Source organism: Mastomys coucha, unplaced genomic scaffold, assembly GCF_008632895.1.
Source record: "Mastomys coucha isolate ucsf_1 unplaced genomic scaffold, UCSF_Mcou_1 pScaffold19, whole genome shotgun sequence".
In the NCBI taxonomy this organism is placed as follows: domain Eukaryota; kingdom Metazoa; phylum Chordata; class Mammalia; order Rodentia; family Muridae; genus Mastomys; species Mastomys coucha.
The window spans coordinates 24,399,831-24,420,575 of record NW_022196901.1 but is presented as its reverse complement, the minus strand read 5'-3'; the positions used below and the strand labels follow the sequence as shown (position 1 = coordinate 24,420,575).

Here is a 20,745-nt window from a genome sequence, read left to right as displayed (position 1 = left end):
TGACTTTGTTGCCTAGGAGCTACCCACCATTGATTGGCATTCCTGGGTTTAGGAGGCAACATAGCAATGGAAAAGTACTCTTCATTGAGATGGAGAGCTGGTCCAAGCCTGACAGCATGGAATACTGTCAGGCACTCCTAAGGAAGGCTATGCCACCCACGGCACTGCCACGACAGCATAGAGAGACCACTGTCAGAGCCCTCTCAATCTTGGACCACTGGGGATGCACAGTTTGTTCACATGGAGCCTACCACTTAGTTGACATAGCCTACAGTGACCCATCCCAGGATGACTCTTAAGCCCTGTCCTCTTCTTCATGGCTCTCAGATAGGGTGGCACCACACTGGGTAAGGCAGTTGACGGGGACATGTCAGGCAGCAGTTTTATACAGACCAAGCATCACCTTTGAATGAATGAGAAGACTCAAACAGGACATTCTCAGTGGTATCTCTAAGGGCAAATTAAAAGGGGACCGAAAATACTGGTAAGTGGTGGGAGCACTGCTCCAGACCAAGATTTGAGGATACCAGATGGTCCCAATTGCCAAATAGGATCTACAACAATGAAGACCATTGAGGGGGGGTGCTGAGGCTAATTTGGAAGTCAGTGGGATAACTTAGATCTCTTCCCAAATGAGCCGCAAAGTAAAACCTTGTTTAATCCATATATTGCAACTTAGCTTCTTTTGGGGGAGGGGGAGTATACAGGTACGGTGTGTCTTACTGCATAGCTCTCACTGGCCTAGAAATATATATAGACCAAGCTAATCTCAAATTCAGATTTTCAGCCTATGTCTGCCTCCCAAGTACTAGTACTAAAGGCATGTGTTACAACATGGGACTACAGCTGTGACTCTGAAGGCCACTTTTGCTGGGTAATAACTAGAGAAGCTTCCCAGAGTAACTAGAACAGCATCCTTTCCAGGGTTTCTCTCTCAGCCCTACAGCTACAACGCTGCCACACCTTGGGCCTTCACCATGTTCAAAATGATTACACTCACTCGAGAAGAGAGTGGAAGGGTCCAGAACATACCAGGCAGATCCTGGGCATGATCCTTGGCATGATCCTTATCTCTCCAGGTCCTCTCTCCCTAGCCCAATTGGGCATTTCCATACCCAGAGTTCCACCTTTCATCTCACACATTAAAGATTGCAAAGTTAAGTGTGCTTCAGCACCTTGTCACTGGAGGCACAGTTTACCCCTATCCTATACTCATTGCCCCCTGGCAGGATCCTGCACCTGTCACATCAGGAGGGCTGACCGTGTAATGCACCAGCAGCCCTGGCTTTCCTGTGTCTCTTCATCTAAGCACTGGCCTAGGTGAGCACAGCAACCCTAAATAGACATTGGCTCCTTCCTGCCAGCTATCATATTGGGCAGAGCTGCCCTTGGACTTAAGTTCATCTGGAAAGCCAGGCTAACTGAAGACATGCAAAGACTCAGGGTTGGGGTTAGGGTTAGGGTTAGGTTCAAGGGTAGCCTCCTGTGACAGGCCTTAGTTGCTGTGACTGAAATAGTAGTGACTGTCCCTAAAACTTCTGTTGATCATGTCATTAACATGCTAGACTGGGGTCTGAGTGGCTGAGGAGCCTCATCTGATGTGGCCTCTCACATGCATCTGAACACCTTCCTCTTCAGTACTACAGACTTGAGCAGGATACTACTGTCACATTCATGGAGCCAGGCTGAGAAGAAGGAGCCTCTCCTCCAAGTTCCCAGCACGCTCACTCATGCTGCTAGTCCAAAAACCCATGCTCACTGGATGACAACTGGCCTCTATATGGGACACCAACACACACACACACACCCCTAAAATGTCACTTCTTCCACAAACTGAAATGTCAAATCTTCCACAATTGAAAAGAGGGCCTGGTGAGTTGGCTCAGTGGGTCAAAATGCCACCAAGTCTGATCACCCGAAATGGGCACCCAGAACACTTAAGGTAGAACGTGAGAACCAACTCCCACAAGCTGTCCTCTGACTTCTGTCCATGCACCACAGCATACCCTTGCACATACACACACAAAAAAATAAATGTATAAAACTGTATAAAAAAAATACAAGACCTGCTTTTATTTTCATAGTAACAGTGCAACTTACAGACAGGGAATGACCACAAGAGAGCTGGACTCAGTGACGTTTACATTTTATTTACGTCAGTAGCACTAAAATACATTCCTCCTTGAGGGTCATATTTCCACAACACACATCAACACCAATCCACACTCCGTAAGTGCCCACACCACCTCCCACCAAAACCAAGCAAACACAGCAAACATTTCGTGGTCACTTCCTCAAAACCCAGGTGACCCTGTCTCAGCTCCTAGCTACAGCAGTGCCCATAACTCACAAAACTTCCCCTTTGCACACTGCTGGACCCATCTCAAGCTCACCAACACTTCTTATAATGTGCTCATTGCCAAGGGAACACTCAAACAACAGATCCTCATGGCCAAAAGGAAGGAACACAGCCCCAAGAGCACGTGCAGACCTGAAGTGAGATGGCGTCAGAACTACCTGGTGCTCAATGCAAACCACGGGTCAGGCGACAACATGGCATGGATTGTGACGGGTTGAAGCTTGTGAAGGGGCAATTATTTGCTTCTTGCTTCAGAGCTGATCATTTTGCACATGCCTCTGTGTGCTGTGTGTTTGTGTAAATAGCCAGAAGCACTGGCCTATCGTTACTAGAAATGGTATCGCTAAGCAAAACCTTTTGACGGAAAAAGGACAAATATTTCTCCAAGAAGAAAAGATGAGATTTCCCAAAAACTAAACTATATTTGGTGTCAATTTTTGACTACCTGGAGAAGATTAAAAGCTGAACAATAAATAAGGAAAGACTCTACATCTGAAGTGGCTCCTGATGGCCTCTGTTTGCCAGAGTACCCTGAATCAAAAGCATCCTGACACCCATGGCTCAAGGCACAACCTACTTTACCTGTAAGTTCTACTGTACTTAAAACTGCGCGCTGTACCACCACCAGGAGGCAGTCTATGATGAACACATACCCAGCTCCCTACTGAACCCTATGGACTACAACTACAAATACCTCAGAGCTCAAGCAGGGCTTGGGCTGCTGAAAAGAATGAGGCAGACTCTTACAACTCTTACAGCTCGAGGAAAACGCTATGGATTTAGTGTTGGGGAAAAGCAGAGTTACGAGAGTGAGGCTGTGTCACGAACTTATACAAGCCACCCGGGATTGTAGCCTCCGTCTCCAACACCCCTGATCCTACCAATCCGTGGGCACACGTCCATAATCCTGCTAAGCGAAGTGACCCTGGGCAACACTTAAAGGATGCCACTGCCATGCGCGCATGCACACACACACATACACACACACACACACACACACACACACACACACACGAGCAGCTGCTGTGGCTGCCGCCAAGTCCAGCCTAGTGGTTCCCTTTGGTCGACTTCTTCTTCTTCGAGTCCTCTTTCTGCTTCTGCTTCTTCCTCTTGCCACCTTCTTTGAGCCCTAAGGAAACATGGCTTGTGAAACACTGCACACGAGCAACTGCATCCCCATGAGGTGGGTCACTCAGTAAACACTTCCCCATGTACAAAGAAAGCAACAGAACAACCATTTATGGTGTCCACATCAAAAAGAAAACAAATGGTTTGGAATAGCATGCTAAAGACTTTCCATATTGCTCCCAGAATGTCACCACCACATAGGGAAGAACACAACCCACAGCAAGCATCCTACATTTACCCAGCAGCCCAGCCACGGAACCAGCTCTGTGGAACAGGCTCCTCAGAGGCCCGGCCAAGGCCCTTACTGCAAAGTAAACAGCCCTGCGACCTCTGCAGCCAAGTCAATCACACACCCTTCACGGCTGCCTTCTGAAATGGAAAGGCCATTCTCTCTGGCAGCCCATTTTTCTATCTTGAAAAAAAGTCTCTCTAATTTTTCCAGTCATTAAAGCTAACAGATACAAGACCTTACCAACCAAGACCCCGGTAAGAGTGACAGAGGCTCAACTCTGGATACTGCCAATGAGCTGAAGGGCTTTGCCTTCAGGCCTAGAGAAGCTCAGACCCTGGCCAGATGGTGTAGGTGGGATGTGGGCCTGGTGTTGAACAAGAGCCACAAAAGAGATCTCAGAACCCAAAGTTGTATAACATGCCCACAGACACCTCAAAATTCCCACCTAAACCTCAACACATGAATTAGTTGGAGGGTGGGGGGGGTTGAGGAAGGCAGGCCAGCAACAGGCTTAGATGCAGGCTCTAGGTCTGAGAATAGCAAGCCATTCTCTGTGAAGAGGGCCACACTCCACAACACTACTAGGTAGGGCCAAGTTGAGCAAGAAGGAAGAAATGTTTATTCATGACTCTTCTCCTGTTGAATAATTTCTTTTTAATGACAGTATTGTGTGGGGAATCCACAAACAAATATAAAATGCCACTAATCCCTTTTCCAAAATGCAGCTTGCCCTCTGCAGAACAAACTTTCAAGGCCACAGAATAGCCTGCCAAAAAAATTTTAAAAAGGGGGTGGGAGGGTGGGGGGAGCCTACATATCCTGAACCCATGGCTCAGCAATACAGAGCTTACCAAACATGTGGCCAGTCCACGGCACGCACGCGCAGCCAGCAAATTAAGCTGCACTTAGTTTTCCCCTCATCACCAGCACAGTTCGGACCATGGCTCCTCTGCCTGACCACAGACCAACTCTTTGACAACGCCAGGTGGCTTAAATTGCACAGTCCTGAGTTCTAGGACGAGAACTCAGTGAGAATTTTTTTCATCTAGGAAACTCCACTTGCTGATGCCAACCAGCCAGGCTGCACCTAGGCTGTACCTAGCAGCTCCACGGCTGACAGCCACTGGGAGCTACAACTGGGATGGCTTGTACCAAATTTCTCCTTCTGGGAATTTTTAGTAATACTTGCCCAAATCCAACCAAAACCAATAATAACAGCAAAGCCCCTGAAGGCTATACACTGGGTGAAGTGTGGGAAGCCTGGCCCAGGACATCTGAGTTCTTCAACAGTGGCTCTCAGAATTTTAAGGTCTGGACTTGGTTCCCTGATCCCAACAGCAGAGGGCCAGACTTTGCAAAGGCTTCTATGTTAGCCAGAGGACAGTTGCTTGCAGTACAGAGCAAGGTATGCTGCCCAGGTCACAGTTCTGTTGTGGAAACCGAAACCACTTTTGTGCTATAGCTGTTTCCAATTTCCCTCCCAAAGGGCCTCCGTTTTCATTCAGTTAAGCCACACCCTTGTGTAGCTCAGGTGGTAGATTAAAGAACCTCACTTCAAAATGGGTCATCATCTCTGAGAGACAAGGTAAGTGAGAACTACATTTTTTTTCCTATAGGAAAGCATGTCTCTATAACTTAAAACATGAAGAGCTGTTGAGGGGAAGGGAGGAAGTGCCAGCTACGCCCAGAGCCATGCTGCCAGTGCTTCTGACCCCAGACTCAAAGGACACAGAGAGACCACCTCACTCACAGCTTTTCCAGCCTCTCATGCAAGATTTCTACCGGGATCCACAAGCTCACTACTACATACTTGTACACACACGCACACACACACATACACACACACTCACTCACTCACTCACTCACGCGGGTACAAAGTCTGAATCTGTACTGGCAGAACAACGAAGTGAAAGCACTTGGCTGTTCTCACTAGTAAATTCTGTCTCCAGATCGGCCTTGGCTGGTCAGGGTTTAAGAGCCATGGCCGGGGCCTAGAGAATGGCCATGTGCTAGTCACATTTCCTGTCCATATCCTGCTGTGGGAGGTCTACGCACCTAAGAATAAGCTCTGCAGTCAGGTCTGTCCCTACATACCTTCTAGAAACCAGAAGATTAATGACCTCATAGGCCAGGCTCCAGCACCTTTACAATGGAACATGAGTAGAGAGAGACTACCAAAATCTACAAGGCTGCTCTGCTCCGTTTCTCTTACCACCCTTTCCAATCCTGGGCTCACTCAGCACCGAGACAGTGCTCATGGGCGGTGTCCACAGCCACAGAGGCACAAGGAGCACCTACCACTCAGCTGCACAGAGCTCAGTCACCCATCTGTTTTTGCTGGCATCTCTCCACAGCAAGGCAACTAAACTGACTACCCAAAATTTTAGCAATGCCACAAGTCCTCTGTTTGCTTCTGCTTGTAAAACCCTAAAGGACACCTGCTTCATCCTCCTCTGAGGAGAACCAGAGGGGCTAGAGGGCTTGACTTTAACACAAACTTCTGAAAAGAAAGGAGTAGACCTCTGCCTTCTGTTTCCTACTTGGAGCACTTTGTTACACTATGTGACACAGACCACCAAACCATATCTCTGGAGTTTGGCTTGGGGGAGTTGTATAGCCACAGGCACAAATTTGTCTCACTTCTGGGCAATAAAATAACACTGATTCAAGGCTGGGGCCTGACTGTCAAGTTCTATGTGTACATGCTAACCACCCAGAATGCTCTATAAAGGAATACTCCTGGAAATATACAAGCTACCTGCTGAGGTAGAGCCAGATGGTGGACAGTCCCATCATGAGCACAGAGGAAGGCCTCCACCTTCACCTGTGGCTCATCTAAGATAACTCTACTGTGTGCACGGCTGGAGCTTTCTGTCTAGAGAGTGAAGTTACTAAGTGTGCAAGTGGTCTTGGGGCAAGTCAGGTCTTGCCCAAGATCTAGATCCCAAGCTCTAGGATCAAGTTATAGACCAGAACCATTAGGGACAGAAGCAGTACCTAGCAATTCACTAGCAGTCAACCTAACCCAGACAATATACTCCATACACACCAGAATGCTGGGACCCCTGTTTTAATCATGGGGTTGGCTTTGAGCCACGCAGCTAGGCCATACATAGAGCAGCTGTAGGAGGTGAGCTGGACACAGGTATCCTCTCTGTCCCTTCTCAGCAGGTCTGGCACCTACCCCCAGGTCCCCATGCTCGCTCAGGTCAGAATGCAGCAACACAGGCCTGACTTCTGTGCTTCCTGTCCTGGATCTGGGGGCAAAACACTTTGGGGGTGCTCCACACCAGCTCCCTTCTGCACACCTGCTGAGGTCAAAACACTTTGGGGGTGCTCCACACCAGCTCCCTCCTGCACACCTGCTGAGGTCATAGGGGCATCCCGCTGCCTGTCCTGCTCTTCTTCTTCCCAGTTGCTTTTAGACCCAAGTCTGGCCGTTGGGGCAGGCCTGTGTGGCTTCTGTGGGCGGGTGCTGACAGAAGGGGCCGGAGTCTGGACTGGAGCTGGGGCTGGAGTTGGAGTTGGGGCCGGAGTTGGGGCCGGGGGCCGGGCCTGGGAGGGGACCCGAACTGGTGCTGGGGCCGGACCGGGGGCCAGAGCTGGTGTGTGTTGGCCTCTCCGCTGGCATTCTTCTGCAAGGGCGTTCTCATCGGCCACACCTGAAAACACAGCACACCAGGGAGAGCTGTGAGCCTCAGCCCTCCCTTGGGAGCAAAAGGCTTTACATACCTTCTTTCCCAAAAGATGGCTCCATCTCTAGAGCCATCATACATTTATACAAGAAGAAACTACCCATTCCCTCCACTGCACTACTGGGCCTGAACATTCTCTTCCCAGTGGGAAAGAAAACAATCCCAGAGAAATCAACTCTCTCTCTGCTGTATTATCATCATGCAGATTCTCAGTTGAACAATCAAGGCATAGCCTGGCAAATACCACTTAACATGGTTCTTGCCAACCCAACAATTCAGCCCTGCAAAGAGACCAAGCATGTTCATAGGCCAGCCACCAAGGAAGCACCACCTCTATACAAGTATAAAGTGGCTTAGAAGACTGCGGAAGCAGTCCTAAGGCACCCACTCTGCCCACCATCCCTATGGGGGGAGAGCCAGGCCCCAGGCAATCTCCCAGAAATTCCCCAGCCAAGTAGCTCATCACACCCTCAACACTCTGCCCCGCTATCATTCAGAAGGTTATTATCTTTGGCAAAACAGAAACAAGCTTTTACACACTAGATGGATACTGAAAATAAAACAAGAAGGCAACAAAGGGTTAACTTCTAGTCCCTGTAACTAACAGTGCTGTTATCATTTATACCAGGCATAAAACAGGAGGCAATGACTCTCCATTCTAGAACTCAGCTCACCAGGAGGATAAAGCTTTGCCCTGCAACCACTCATTGCAGCCTATGTGTCAACTCAGCCAGAGACATGCAGGAGCTGCCTTTCTTTGGTAGTAAACCAAGAAAGGTACAGTCACCCCACATGCAGGTTCCCCTTTTATCCCTGGGAGGCACATGCTCAGGGCAATGTGGTAAATATTTTCTATCAGCCCTCATCTGGACATTTCACAGGAGCCAGACCTGTGGAGAAGCCTGGTAGGTAACAATAGTACCTGCCAGAATCTTAAAGGGGTAATGCAGCTGGGTGATGGTGGTGCTTATCTCTAAGCACGAAAGAGGCAGAGGCAGGCCAACCTGTCTACAAAGTGAGTTCTGGGACAGCAAGGGCTACACAGCGAACCCTGTCTCAAAACAAAACAAATAAATAAAAGAAAACAAGGGAAGGAAGGAAGGAAGGAAGGAAGGAAGGAAGGAAGGAAGGAAGGAAGAAAGGAAGGAAACAACTGGGGTAATGCATCACACCTGGGGCTTCAGGGTCACCAGTCACAAGTCCAGAGCACTGAGTGTGCAAGCCTCACCAAGGAACCTGCTATTTACTGGCATTCAGTGAATCCATGTTGCACCCATTTAACCAACAATGCCCAAAGGTAAGCCAGCAGCTACAGCCTGTCCAAAGGCGCCAACTGTTTCCACCCCGTTGTCCTCACTCATCCTATATGCTCTGCCAGACCCAGGGATCCTGAAGAGCCACACTTTCTGCACTGGGCGGAGGGCAAAATGTGGCATGGGCAAGCTTTGCAAGTTCAGCAAACACGTATGAATGAGAACAAAACTTGAGATCTGGGGGGCCATGGAAAGGAAACTACCATGCACTCCTAGTTCAGGCACTAGACTGAAACACTATTCAAAGACTGCTGAGGAAAGCCACAGTTTGTGGTAAGAACAGGGGTAGCACCACCCCGTGAGGGTTCTGACACAAACACCCAACCTCTGCTAGTCTGCAAACTGAACACTCTTCCTGACAACTCAGGTGGTATTGGTAGGTACAAGGTGACAAGATTCAGAATCTGAATGATATGAATGATGGCATGTAGGAAGAGAATGTGAATGCTCACCTGATGCCTTGGGGAGTTTTGTCAACTATCCCTGGCTTGTCCCACAGCTGGCCAGGCAATCCAACAGAGACTGAGCACATGAAGGAAGCCCAGACAGACTCTAAGCCAGACTCCTCTCTGCTGAACAGGGAACTATGCCTGTAAATTCCCTGCAGGCGTGCTCATACATGCTGTAATCTCAACATTGACCGTGTGCTAGAATGACAGTACACTGGAGGCCACTCTGGACTACATAGCAAGACCTTATCAAAAAGCAAACAGGCACCTGCCTTTAATCCCAACACTCAGGAGGCAGAGGCAGACAGATCTCTATGAGTTCATGGCCACTCTGGTCTACAAACACAGGACAGAATAGCCAGGGCTTGTTACACAGAAAAACCCTGTTTCAAAGAGGGAAAAACAAGAAACAAAAACCAAGAACAGTTCTCAGCCAGCCTGGAACTGCGTAATTTGAGGCTATATAACAACCCCCATATTTCATCACAGTAAGGGAGGGGGAGGAAGGAGTATTGAGGAGAAAGGTAGGGTTGAGCATGTTGCCCTACTGTAACTTGTAAAGGAAACCATTTTTTTTCATGTATGACACCCCATATAACTGCATCAAACCTTTATTTTGGGGACACTGTGCTGAGCCTCCAGACAGCAGTCTCTTGCTCATCTTTTTACTTACCTCAGTGCCAAAACAGATATCCTCAGGTCTATCCAAAACCAAGTTCCCATCCAGCCTCAAGGGGAAGCAGGGTACTCCCCACATTTTGCTTCAGGAGCACCCTTCCCAAAAAGGCCTGCTGGATCCGCAGGCTCCACCCAGATACACCCCACAAGGTACAACCCCCAATGGAAATAAACAAATGTCCTAACAGACGTTTACAGGCCTTGGCCCTCGGTGGAGGAGTGTTACAAACTCACCACCCTTGTAGGGCAAGCTCCACATACTCTGGCTTTCAGACCTCAGCTGGGATATCTATAGATGGAAGCCAGTCACAAGGATGGCATGCTGCTCGTTGCAGGCTCTCTTCACTTGCACCCCTTACATTCCCCGGCCTAGAAATAGAGTGGACCTTACTTCAGAGCACCTTCAAAGAGTTCTGTGCTTACCTATTGAAGAGTTAAACACTAAACATGCAGAACAAACTGGATGGCTTTTGGTTATCTCAGGACTGGCAAATGGCAAGGTGGCTCAGAGAGTAAAGATGCTTTGCGGATAAGGTAAGCCTGATAACTTGAACTTGATCCCCAGGACCCTCATGGGAGAGAAGCAAGTATCAAGTTGTCCTCCGATCTGCACTTGCACATACACACACACACACACACACACACATACAAACATACACACATACACACACACCCCTCCCTCACTCACAAATAAATGTAACAATTTTAGAAAGAACTAAGCTTAGAAAAATAAAAAATAAAAAATAAAAAAGACTAGCAGAAAGCTGACAGTGTGCCTGACAAGCCTTCCAGAATCTGGACCTCATTCTTATAACAGGTAACTAGCAAACTAGGAGCTCAGGACTTAAAGCACAAAGCCAATACTCCTTGTTGGCCTATGGCAGCCAAGCAAGCCCTCTCATGGCTGCTACCTTCCTGCTCAGAGTGCCACCCAGCTCTCAGGGCTTTCCTGAGAATCCCCACTAGGAATTTCCCTGCTCATGGCCCAGCACTGAAGAGAATGGGGACACAGGACACGAGGTCCCACAAGCTCAAGTACCTGGGACAGAAATGACGGTGGGAAAATCAGCAGATACTAGGGCATCTCTCCTCAGACATTCTCACTAGCCACTCCCTCTAAGAAATGACTCACCATGTACTTGTCCAAGCACTCCTTCCTGCCTGCTGTCCTCACAATATACTATGTAGTGGAGGGCAGCCAGCACCCCAAAATAATGAACTGGCTGCTGTGACAAGACCTGTGAAGCTTGTCCGCCTAGCAACTGCTGCCTCTAAGGAAGGTAATTTGGAGCAGAGCAGGCACAGCATGACCACTGGTGTCGGGGACATTACCAAGCCTGATGACCCATGTGGAAGGAGGAAGCTGTGTTGGCCTATTGACCTCAGGACACAAACCTAGACCCAGCCACAATACAGATGGCCCTCTGCACTGTATCCTGGCCCAAAGCACATCACTCCTCATTTACAGTCCATTGATCGGTTCCAACCACAGCACACTCTAACAGAGCTGGACAGGTACACACACACACACACACCACCCCACCACATCACAGAGCAACCATCGGAGTCCACAGAACCCACAAGTAAGACAGCACTACTACTTGTCCTGACCAGCACCTACCACAGAAAGGACTTCATTCCCTCACATGCAGCCTGCAAGCAACGACTACAAAGACAGGCAGGGCTGAGATCAGAGTGGCTGTGTGCCCTGGCCATGCTCTGCTCTTGCTGGCTTCCTTCTGAAAGTCGAATCATTTGTGGAACTGCCATGCTCCAGTTACCCCTCAACACCTCCTCAGGCCTGGAGGAAGAGTGTAAGTAGAGCTCAGAACTCATCCACAAGGCCCTCAAAACACATTCTGGGCTGTGCTGGTGCCCGGGAGGAACATCAAATCCTGAAAGCCAGAGCAAGGGCTGAGAGTAGCTGCTCTAAGGGAAAGTGCTTGTTTAGCAATGTGACTCCATACTCAGGAGCCAATTTTTTTTTTTTTTTGGTTTTTTGAGACAGGGTTTCTCTGTGTAGCCCTGGCTGTCCTGGAACTCACTCTGTAGACCAACTCCAACTCAGAAATCCGCCTGCCCCTGCCTCCCAAGTGCTGGGATTTACAGGCGTGAGCCACCACCGCCTGGCCAAAAAAATGTTTAAGGCGTGTAAACCTGTAAACAAGGCTGAATGTCATACGTAATATCCATGGGAGTTAAACAAAAGAAAGTCCCATCCAAAAAAAAAAAGCATCATAAATAAACCAGCAGTTCTCAACTTGTCATGACCTCTTTTGGGGGCAGGGAGCGTCAAACAACTCCTTCACAGGGATTACTCGTCAAATACCCTGGTATTATTTTACCATTCACAGTAGCAAAAGTACTGTTATGAAACAGCAACAAAATAATTTGATTTCATTGGGGTATAATGAACAACATAAAGACTGTATTAAAGGGTTGTGCATTGGGAAGGTTGATACCCACTGCCATAAACTCTTAGCAGATGTCCTCAAGGTGTGTGGATCATGGGGTCCCAGTTTACACTATGGTTTGCTGTGTCTATCTCTTTCAGGGACCCAAATGCCAGAAGCCTAGTATCCACCGCAGTTAGGCAGGCAGAATCTTCCAGGACACAATGAAGAATGGATCTGCATAGTCTGAGATTAGACAGCATTCATATTTAAAGACTGCAGGAGGAATCAACCCTTCAACTGACCAGCTCTGCTCTATTCCCTTAACAGATACGGATTAGAGCCCGCGGTGGTGGCACACACCTTTAATCCCAGCACTTGGGAGGCAGAGGCAGGCAGATTTCTGAGTTCCAGGCCAGCCTGGTCTATAGAGTGAGAGACAGCTAGGGCTACACAGAGAAACCCTGTCTTGGAAAAAACCAAAAAACCAAAACAGATATGGATTATACAAAAATTTAACCTCAGCTGGGCTGTGGTGGCGCACACCTTTAATCCCAGCACTTGGAAGAGGCAAGAGGATTTCTGAGTTCAAGGCCAGCCTGGTCTACAGAGTGAGTTCTAGGACAGCCAGGGCTATACAGAGAAACCCTGTCTCGAAAAACCAAAACCAAACCAAAACAAAGCAAACAAACAAAAAATCTGATGATCCCAGTTTCCTGGAAGCCACTGAGTGTCTTCCATCTTCCAAGTGTGTGACAGAATCCATATGGACATATAAACATGGTATAAACAAGTATACATTCTCTGCAACTGACACAGACGCCAGGGCCTCCTAGTAAGCCTTCTAAACTAGGAAAACAATCTGCGAATCAGGAACACAGGCTTTCTGGACAGTATGTTACCAGGGCAGCCTGCACTTGCTGCTCTTCCAGGAGACCGAGGTAAGATTCCTAGAGTCCACATCTGGTCCTGTTTTGGCTTTCGTGAGCACTATGCATGCATATGGTGCACAGAAATACATGCAGCCAAACACACAAACATAAGTCCACTTTATAAATTTAGTACAGCCAGGTGGTAGTGGCACATGCCTTTAATCCCAGCACTCAGGAGATTCAGGAGACTCAGCAGATCTCTAGGTCTGAAGCTAACCTGATCTACATAGTGAATTCTAGGACAACCAAAGCTATACAGAAAAACCCTGCCTCAAAACACAAAAACAGGACAAAACAAAAAAGGCACAATTTTGGCTAGCCAATCTGCTAGCATGATTTTTATATTACTTATGGTTTGTTTTTATTTACTTACTTACTTATGGGGGTAGGGTCTGAAATTCTAAATAGACCAAACTGGCTTTGAACTCAGACATTCTCCTTACTTTGATAGTTTTAAAGGTTTTGATCTCATCAGGCACTGATGCCTTTTTTTATGTAACTTATATTTATATTTTGCCTGCTTGTATGTCTGTGTGAGGGTATAAGATATCAAGAGTTACAGACAATTGTGAGCTGCCATGTGGATGGTGGGAATTGAAAGAGGTCCTCTTGAAAGAGGCAGGCAGTGCTCTTAACCATTGCGCCACCTCTCCTGTCCCTCTGATGCTTCTTTTTTTTTTAGTTTTGGGGGTTTTTAGGAGGGTGGGTGGTTGTTTTGGGTTTTGTTTTTGTTTTTTTGAGATGTGTACCACTGGAACTCACACTGTACTCTAGGATGGCCTCAGAGGCAGCCTCTGCCTTCTGAGTGCTAGGATTAAGAGCGTGTAACACACCCATCCACCTTACAGTCATTTTTTTTTTTTTGGTTTTTCAAGACAGGGTTTCTCTGTGTAGCCTTGGCTGTCCTGGAACTCACTCTGTAGATCAGGCTGGCCTGGAACTCAGAAATCCTCTTGCCTCTTCCAAGTGCTGGGATTAAAGGCGTGATTTACTTTATGTATGTGAGTACACTGTCACTCTCTTCAGAGACACCAAAAGTGAACTTTGGATCCCATTACAGATGGTTGTGAGCCACCATGTGGTTGCTGGGATTTGAACTCAGGACTTCTGGAAGAGTAGTCAGTGCTCTTACCCGCTGAGCCATCTCTCCAGCCCTATATTCACCTTTTTTTTTTCCTAAAGTGGAGTTGTTTTAATGCTGGTTACCCAAAGCAGAACCTAAGGCAAGCCAAGCACTGAGCCACATTCTGGGTTTTGAGAGCTCATGTTTCTTTTCCACTCAGGAAACAAAACACACCAGAAAACATATGCCTTGGAACAACAAATTAAATGAAATTGTAAAACCAACCCACAATCTGCCAGTGTCCTGAGCCAAGACCCTGAGGTCACTCAGAAGCTGAGACAGAACTACTCAGCAGCTGTCATATGAGTGCTGCGTCTTCAGATCCCACCGAGTCCAGCTGAATGTGAGTACTGGCTTCACATAACCTCCTCCCCAAATGCTCGAGAAGAAGTCAATTTCACTCAGTCATTAACGCCATCAATCCAGTATTTCACCTGTATCACCTGCTGGCACACAAGATGAAGTTAAGTCACACCACTGGTGTCAGAACATGTGCCAGGCACTGGGACACGGGTGTTCTTGTCCTTAGACTTAGTGCTGTATAGTTTCAAACAAGGAAGCTCTGTACTGTCGGCCTCAAATGAACACAACAGAGTGGGGACATCTGTGAGAGGACACACTTGAGCAGCCACAAAGTGGGAAACCAAGTGGGGCATTTATAAAACCTGGAATGAAGGAGGATGCAAGGAAGGGAGAAAATTATGAACAAGGGGACAGACAACAGGGTCATCTTAGGAAACCACCATTAGTAGAGAAGAGTTAGGAAACCCACAAGTAGGCAAAAGTCACTTTTCATCAGGAGACCTAGAAACCAGGGAATCCCTAAAGCACAGGACAGTAATTTTATTTCTAACTCAGGCTAGACATGTACCCTATCACTGTGTCATATCCTCAGCCTTAAAAAAGGCTATGTCCTCTGGGGTCAGAGATACATAGAGATACATGAAAATAACTGGTGAGCTTGGTGACACTTATAATCCCAGCATTTAGGATGCTAAAACAGGAGCTGAGTTACACAAATATGAGTTCCAGGGTAGAGACCCTGTCTCTGTGGTTAAGAACTATGAAAAGCGGGCTGGTGAGATGGCTCAGCAGGTAAGAGCACTGACTGCTCTTCCCAAAGTCCTGAGTTTGGATCCCAGCAACCACATGGTGGCTCACAACTACCCGTAATAAGATCTGATGCCCTCTTCTGGTGAGTCTGAAGACAGCTATAGTGAATTACGCCAGAGCGAGCCGGGCCAGCAAAGATCCCAAGTTCAATTCCCAGCAGCCACACACATGATAGCTCATAGCTACAGTGTACTCATACACATAAAATAAATAAAATAAATCTTAGAAAAAAAAAAAAGAACTATGAAAAGCACCAGTTGAGCTTCTTCTGAGTGCTGTGTCACAAACATCCTGAAGTCACTGAGTCACAGTGGACAAATAGCCAAATGACTTCCAGCAGCCAAGTGAAGTTGGTATGTCCTAAACTCAAGTGTCAGTTCCATGTGATGTTGTCCCCTATGGCACACAAACCACACTGCTCATATCAATCAAAAGCCCTGAGTAAAGGTGCCCATAGTCAATCATTTCTCAGGCCAGTAAGGCTGGCACTTAACGGGTACCTTAAAAACCAACTGTTCCCACGACTGGGGCCAAATGTTGTTAGTTACAAGATGGTGCTGCATAGCAACTCCTCACACCCCACAGCTGTAGCACCTTCTGAGACTGGAGCCAGAACAAATACAAGGCACTTTCCTGAACCAGGCAGCAGAGCCAGACTTCTCTTCCCTCTGCCACATGTTCACTAGTAAAAAGACAAACAGGACTGAACAGGTGCTGGACATAACCCAGATGGCACTTAGTAAATGCTTTTGGAGCTGGGGAAATGGCTCAGCAGTTAAAGATCTGCTCCTAAAAACCAAAACCGTGCTGGGCGGCAGCGGCACACACCTCTAATCCCAGCACTCAGGAGGCAAAGGCAGGCTCATGTCTGAGTTAGGGTTCTAGAGTTCCAGGACAGCCTTGAAACCTCAAAATTAAATTGGGAAATATTTTTTTTTTCGAGACAGGGTTTCTTGGTATAGCCCTGTCTGTCCTGGAACTCACTCCAGTCTGGCCTTGAACTCAGAAATCCACCTGCCTCTGCCTTTATTTTGAGTCTTATTTTGAGTATTTATTTTGAGTCTTACTGTGTTGACAGTTCATCAAGGAATTGAAACAAAAGGGAATTCTCCATTTCTGTCAGCCTCGTCTACACAGCAAGTTTCCATCCATCCTTGTCTCAAAAGAAAGGGTGTGAATACACATGGTTGAGTATTTCTGAAGAGACTGCACAGCTCCACAGATGTTCAAATCTCAGCAGTTCATTCCCAGCACCCACACAGCACAAGAGGCATACATGTGTATTTATGCACATACATAAATGCAAGGAAAACATATATAAACCTAAAGACTGAATTTCAAAAGGTAAGTCAATCTAAAAATGCTTAATGTGAACTGTCCTTCCAGGAAAAACAAAAACAAAACAAACAACAACAACAAAAAAAAACTGAACTTACTATAAGGCACACTTGGAACAGAAACAAAACCTAAAAACCAATTATGAAAGTAAAAATTGGGCTGGCAAGATGGCTCAGCGGGTAGGAGCACTGACTGCTCTTCCAAAGGTCCTGAGTTCAAATCCCAGCAACCACATGGTGGCTCACAACCACCCGCAATGAGATCTGAAGCCCTCTTCTGGCATGTCTGAAGACAGCTACAGTGTATTTATGTATAATAATAAATAAATCTTTAAAAAAAAAAAAAAGAAAGAAAGAAAGTAAAAATTGCCCTAGCAAGATGTGTCAACAGGTAAAGGTTCAACCTCCAGGATTCCTCCACTCTGTCCTGAACTTCTCTACCACACACACACACTCACAAGTTGGATCCCTAGGTCCCAAGTGGTGAAAGACAAAAAGACTCCTGAAAATTATTTCTCTACATAGGTTGAAGCATGTACACACCCATGTTGAAACTTGGTCTGTTGCTATGTACTGTAATGCTATGTAGGGCCCCTAAGACTGCTTGCCCCAGAGATGAGGCAAACAGAACCAAGTGACACTATGTGACCTTGCCCCAACCCAAGTTATTTCTGATTGAATAAAGAAGCCTACAGCTGGGCAGAATTGAGATAGGCAGAAATTGGTATTCCTGTCCTTAGGATCAAAGGAGACCATGAGGAGAAAGAAAAGGTGGAGAGGAAAAAGCAGACATGGCTACAAGGGTTGGCCAAGTAGTTAAGAGCAGCCCAGATAAAATAACTTGGGGTTATCGATAGAAAAGTAGGCTTTAATAGCACAGAGGGCAGATGTCTGCCCAGCTCGTGCTGGTTAAGGCTTACTGTACATAATAAAAGTTGGGAGTCTTTTATCCGGAAACTGAATGATGGTGGGGTAGAAGCACCAGACTGAGACTAAAATATTTTCTACAACACACTCAAACATCACGAATAATATAACTAGGACAGTGATGAGCACCTTAATACCAACACTTGGGAAAATCCTCAAATCCCACATAATGAGAAGTGATTTCTTTCTTTCTTTTTTTTTAACGTATGTGCAGTGCACATAGGGAAACAGGCACAAACACAAATGTAGAGTAATTCTTTTAAGGCTTTGAGAAAGGTATTTCAGCACTCCCCAGTACTTCTTCCCCACCTCACAGAGGATGAGGTCACCTGGTCTACAGAGACAATTCTAGGACAGCCAAGGTTATACAAAGAAACCCTGGCTCAAAAAAACAAAAGAGGCTAGGACTGATAGTGAACACTTTTAATCCTAGCACTCAGGAGTGAGACAGGTATGTCTGAGTTCCAAGATTATCTAGTCTACATATATAGTGAGGTGCTATCTCAAAAGCAAAACACAGCAAAGGAAAGCTGACACTCTGTGCTTGTAGATCATCCCAGCACTTGAGGGGAAAGGGCAGAAGAATGAGACCCTCTCTCTATCACCACCACCTCCCAGAAAAGAATTCTGGAAGAGAAATTTTTTCTTTCTTTTTTTTTTTCTTTCTTTTTTCTTTTTTTTTTTTTTTTTTTTTTTTTTTTTTGGTTTTTCGAGACAGAGTTTCTCTATGTAGCCTGGAACTCACTCTGTAGACCAGGCTGGTCTTGAACTCAGAAATCTGCCTGCCTCTGCCTCCTAAGTGCTGGGATTAAAGGCGTGCGCCACCAGCACTGGAAGAGATATTTCTTAAGAGGCCACCTGCTGCCAAAAGGTTCATCCCACTGCACCTCAAACCTGAGCGCCTGGATATACCTCACACTTTAGAGGTATAGGCACACAGCCTGAGAACTTTGGTGTATGGCCAGATTGATTACATGCTACAACTGAAATCTTCCCTGAACTTCCTTCCATAAGACAAGCCACTTAATACTATTGATTCAGTATATAATACTGATTAATTTATAATTATATATAATAACTACATGACAGTAATATAAACCATTCAGTTCCAGAATCAACCCTAGAACTTTTGTTATTAAAAAAAAAGAGAGAGAGAATAATCCTTCACTCAAACCAAGTTAGAAGACACAGAAGAAAATGAGTGAGGCAAAGAGAATTCAAAAAATACAGATGCATGCCTCCTATGCAATGGCTCTGCACACAGCAGTAGCTACTAAGGATGACCCTGTGCAGAAACTGAACACACCCTCACAAATTTTCTAAGACCAATGTAGCAATGGTTTGCAAGTCACTGCTGAATAACACTATCACCACACAGCAATTCGAAATCTCCCAAAAGTGGCATGTACCCTGGGGATTCAGCTCTCTGAAAACAAGTGTGTCTGCACAGCCAGCAATGGATGAATGAACTAGACAACAGCTCTCAAGAGTAAAAGTCAAACACTGGTCCATGTGCCCTTCTTCTCCACCACCAACCATCTTTGGGCCAGCATGTGTTGTGTGACCTCCAAAGCTTCAAGATTCAACATCCTAGGTGTACTCACACATGCAAATCCAAAACTGAGGCCAAGTAGTGCTGTCTCACTCCTTTCCATTCCCATATCATTAGGCAACACCAGAGTACTTCTGTATCATCCTGTTATCAACAGGATCACACAGACACAAGAAGGCTGCAGACCCCACTCATGAAAGAATGCACCAAACACATTCACATTTATTTTCTTTCTTTTTTAAGCAAATAACAAAAACCCAAATTACCAGCTTTTCTTAAATCTAAGCTTCCCAGCATTTGGGAGGCAGAGGCAGGCAGATTTCTGAATTCGAGGCCAGCCTGGTCTACAGAGTGAGTTCCAGGACAGCCAAGGCTATACAGAGAAACCTTGTCTCAAAAAAAAAAAAAAAGGAAAAAGAAGAAAAAAAAAGTCAAACTGATGAGGTTGCCAGAATCCATGCCCAACTAGAAAACATCCTTAATTTACACTAAAGCAAAACGCCTATATCAACAGGCTTCTGGTCATAAACTATTTGTGAGATAAAGCCAAGGGCACCCACTGCCTTCAGACTTTGAAGTGTTCCTGGGTACCCACAACCAGCTCACTCCTAACATGTTAAGGTGACTCATCCTCTTTAGACCATTCATTCACTTTGAGATAAAGCTTTCTATTCCTTACTCCAGGAGTGTCAGGATCCTTACAACAATCAGAAAGAATCTATACACTACTCACTTCTTAAATGGTGGAGCAGAGAGGTTAGGGTAAAATCACCTAACTGACCTTTTAGCTGGAATTGTCATAATCACAGATTGTTTTTGCAGACTGAAATAAGTTTATGTTTACTGGCTCTTTAATCATACCTTGATGTTCCATGCACACTGCCCTGCCCTGAAGTGATCTTCTGTAAACTATATCCCTAAAAATCTTCAAAATACTTTCCAGTGAAAACCTTTGGACCAGTTCCTTTTCCTCACACAAATGTTAAACTAAAATCTGTAATAATGAGGCATAGTGGAGCATGCCTATAATCCCAGCACTTGTGGTGAAGGCAGTTCAAGACTAGACTGGGCTGCTTAAAAGATATTTCAAAATACACAGATGAGGAGTAAGCTACCTGTCTAGTATGCATCAAGCCCTGGATTCAACCCCAGCAGTGCTCCCCAACCCATGACAGATATCACAAAGTGCTGCTCATTATTTATACAGGTCACCATATAATCTCCACTCCCACACCCACCCCTACAAATCACACCAAGTTGTTGCAGTTTACAGGTCTTCATTCATATGTTTTCTGTATACACTGAGGACAGGTCTATGTTGTAACTTCCAATCAAAATCCACCCTCGTGGCAGAAGGAAGCACTAATGAGGTGACACTTAGAAGCTCAGGCACAAAATCACACAGACACAAGAATGCTGCAGACCCCACTCATGAAAGAATGCACCAAACACATTCACATTTATTTTCTTTTTTTTTTAAAGCAAATGACAAAAACCCAAATTACCAGCTTTTT

General features: G+C 46.2%; 1 protein-coding gene across 3 annotated transcripts in view; it reads right to left on the bottom strand.

Moving 5' to 3' along the window:
- Positions 1-2,129: 2,129 nt before the first annotated feature.
- Positions 2,130-20,745, bottom strand: part of Dnajb6 (DnaJ heat shock protein family (Hsp40) member B6) — a 53,363-nt gene continuing 34,747 nt past the window's right edge. The window contains exons 9-11 of one of the 3 annotated variants that reach the window (XM_031380275.1): positions 9,744-9,748; positions 7,028-7,381; positions 2,130-3,488 (exon numbers count right to left, since the gene is read on the bottom strand). In XM_031380275.1, coding sequence (XP_031236135.1) covers positions 3,406-3,488; positions 7,028-7,381; positions 9,744-9,748 — 442 coding nt within the window. In that variant the 3' untranslated portion in view covers positions 2,130-3,405. Of the gene's footprint in view, positions 3,489-6,773; positions 7,382-9,743; positions 9,749-20,745 lie in introns of those variants that run through there. The other 2 variants (XM_031380276.1, XM_031380274.1) reach the window with 2 other exon arrangements.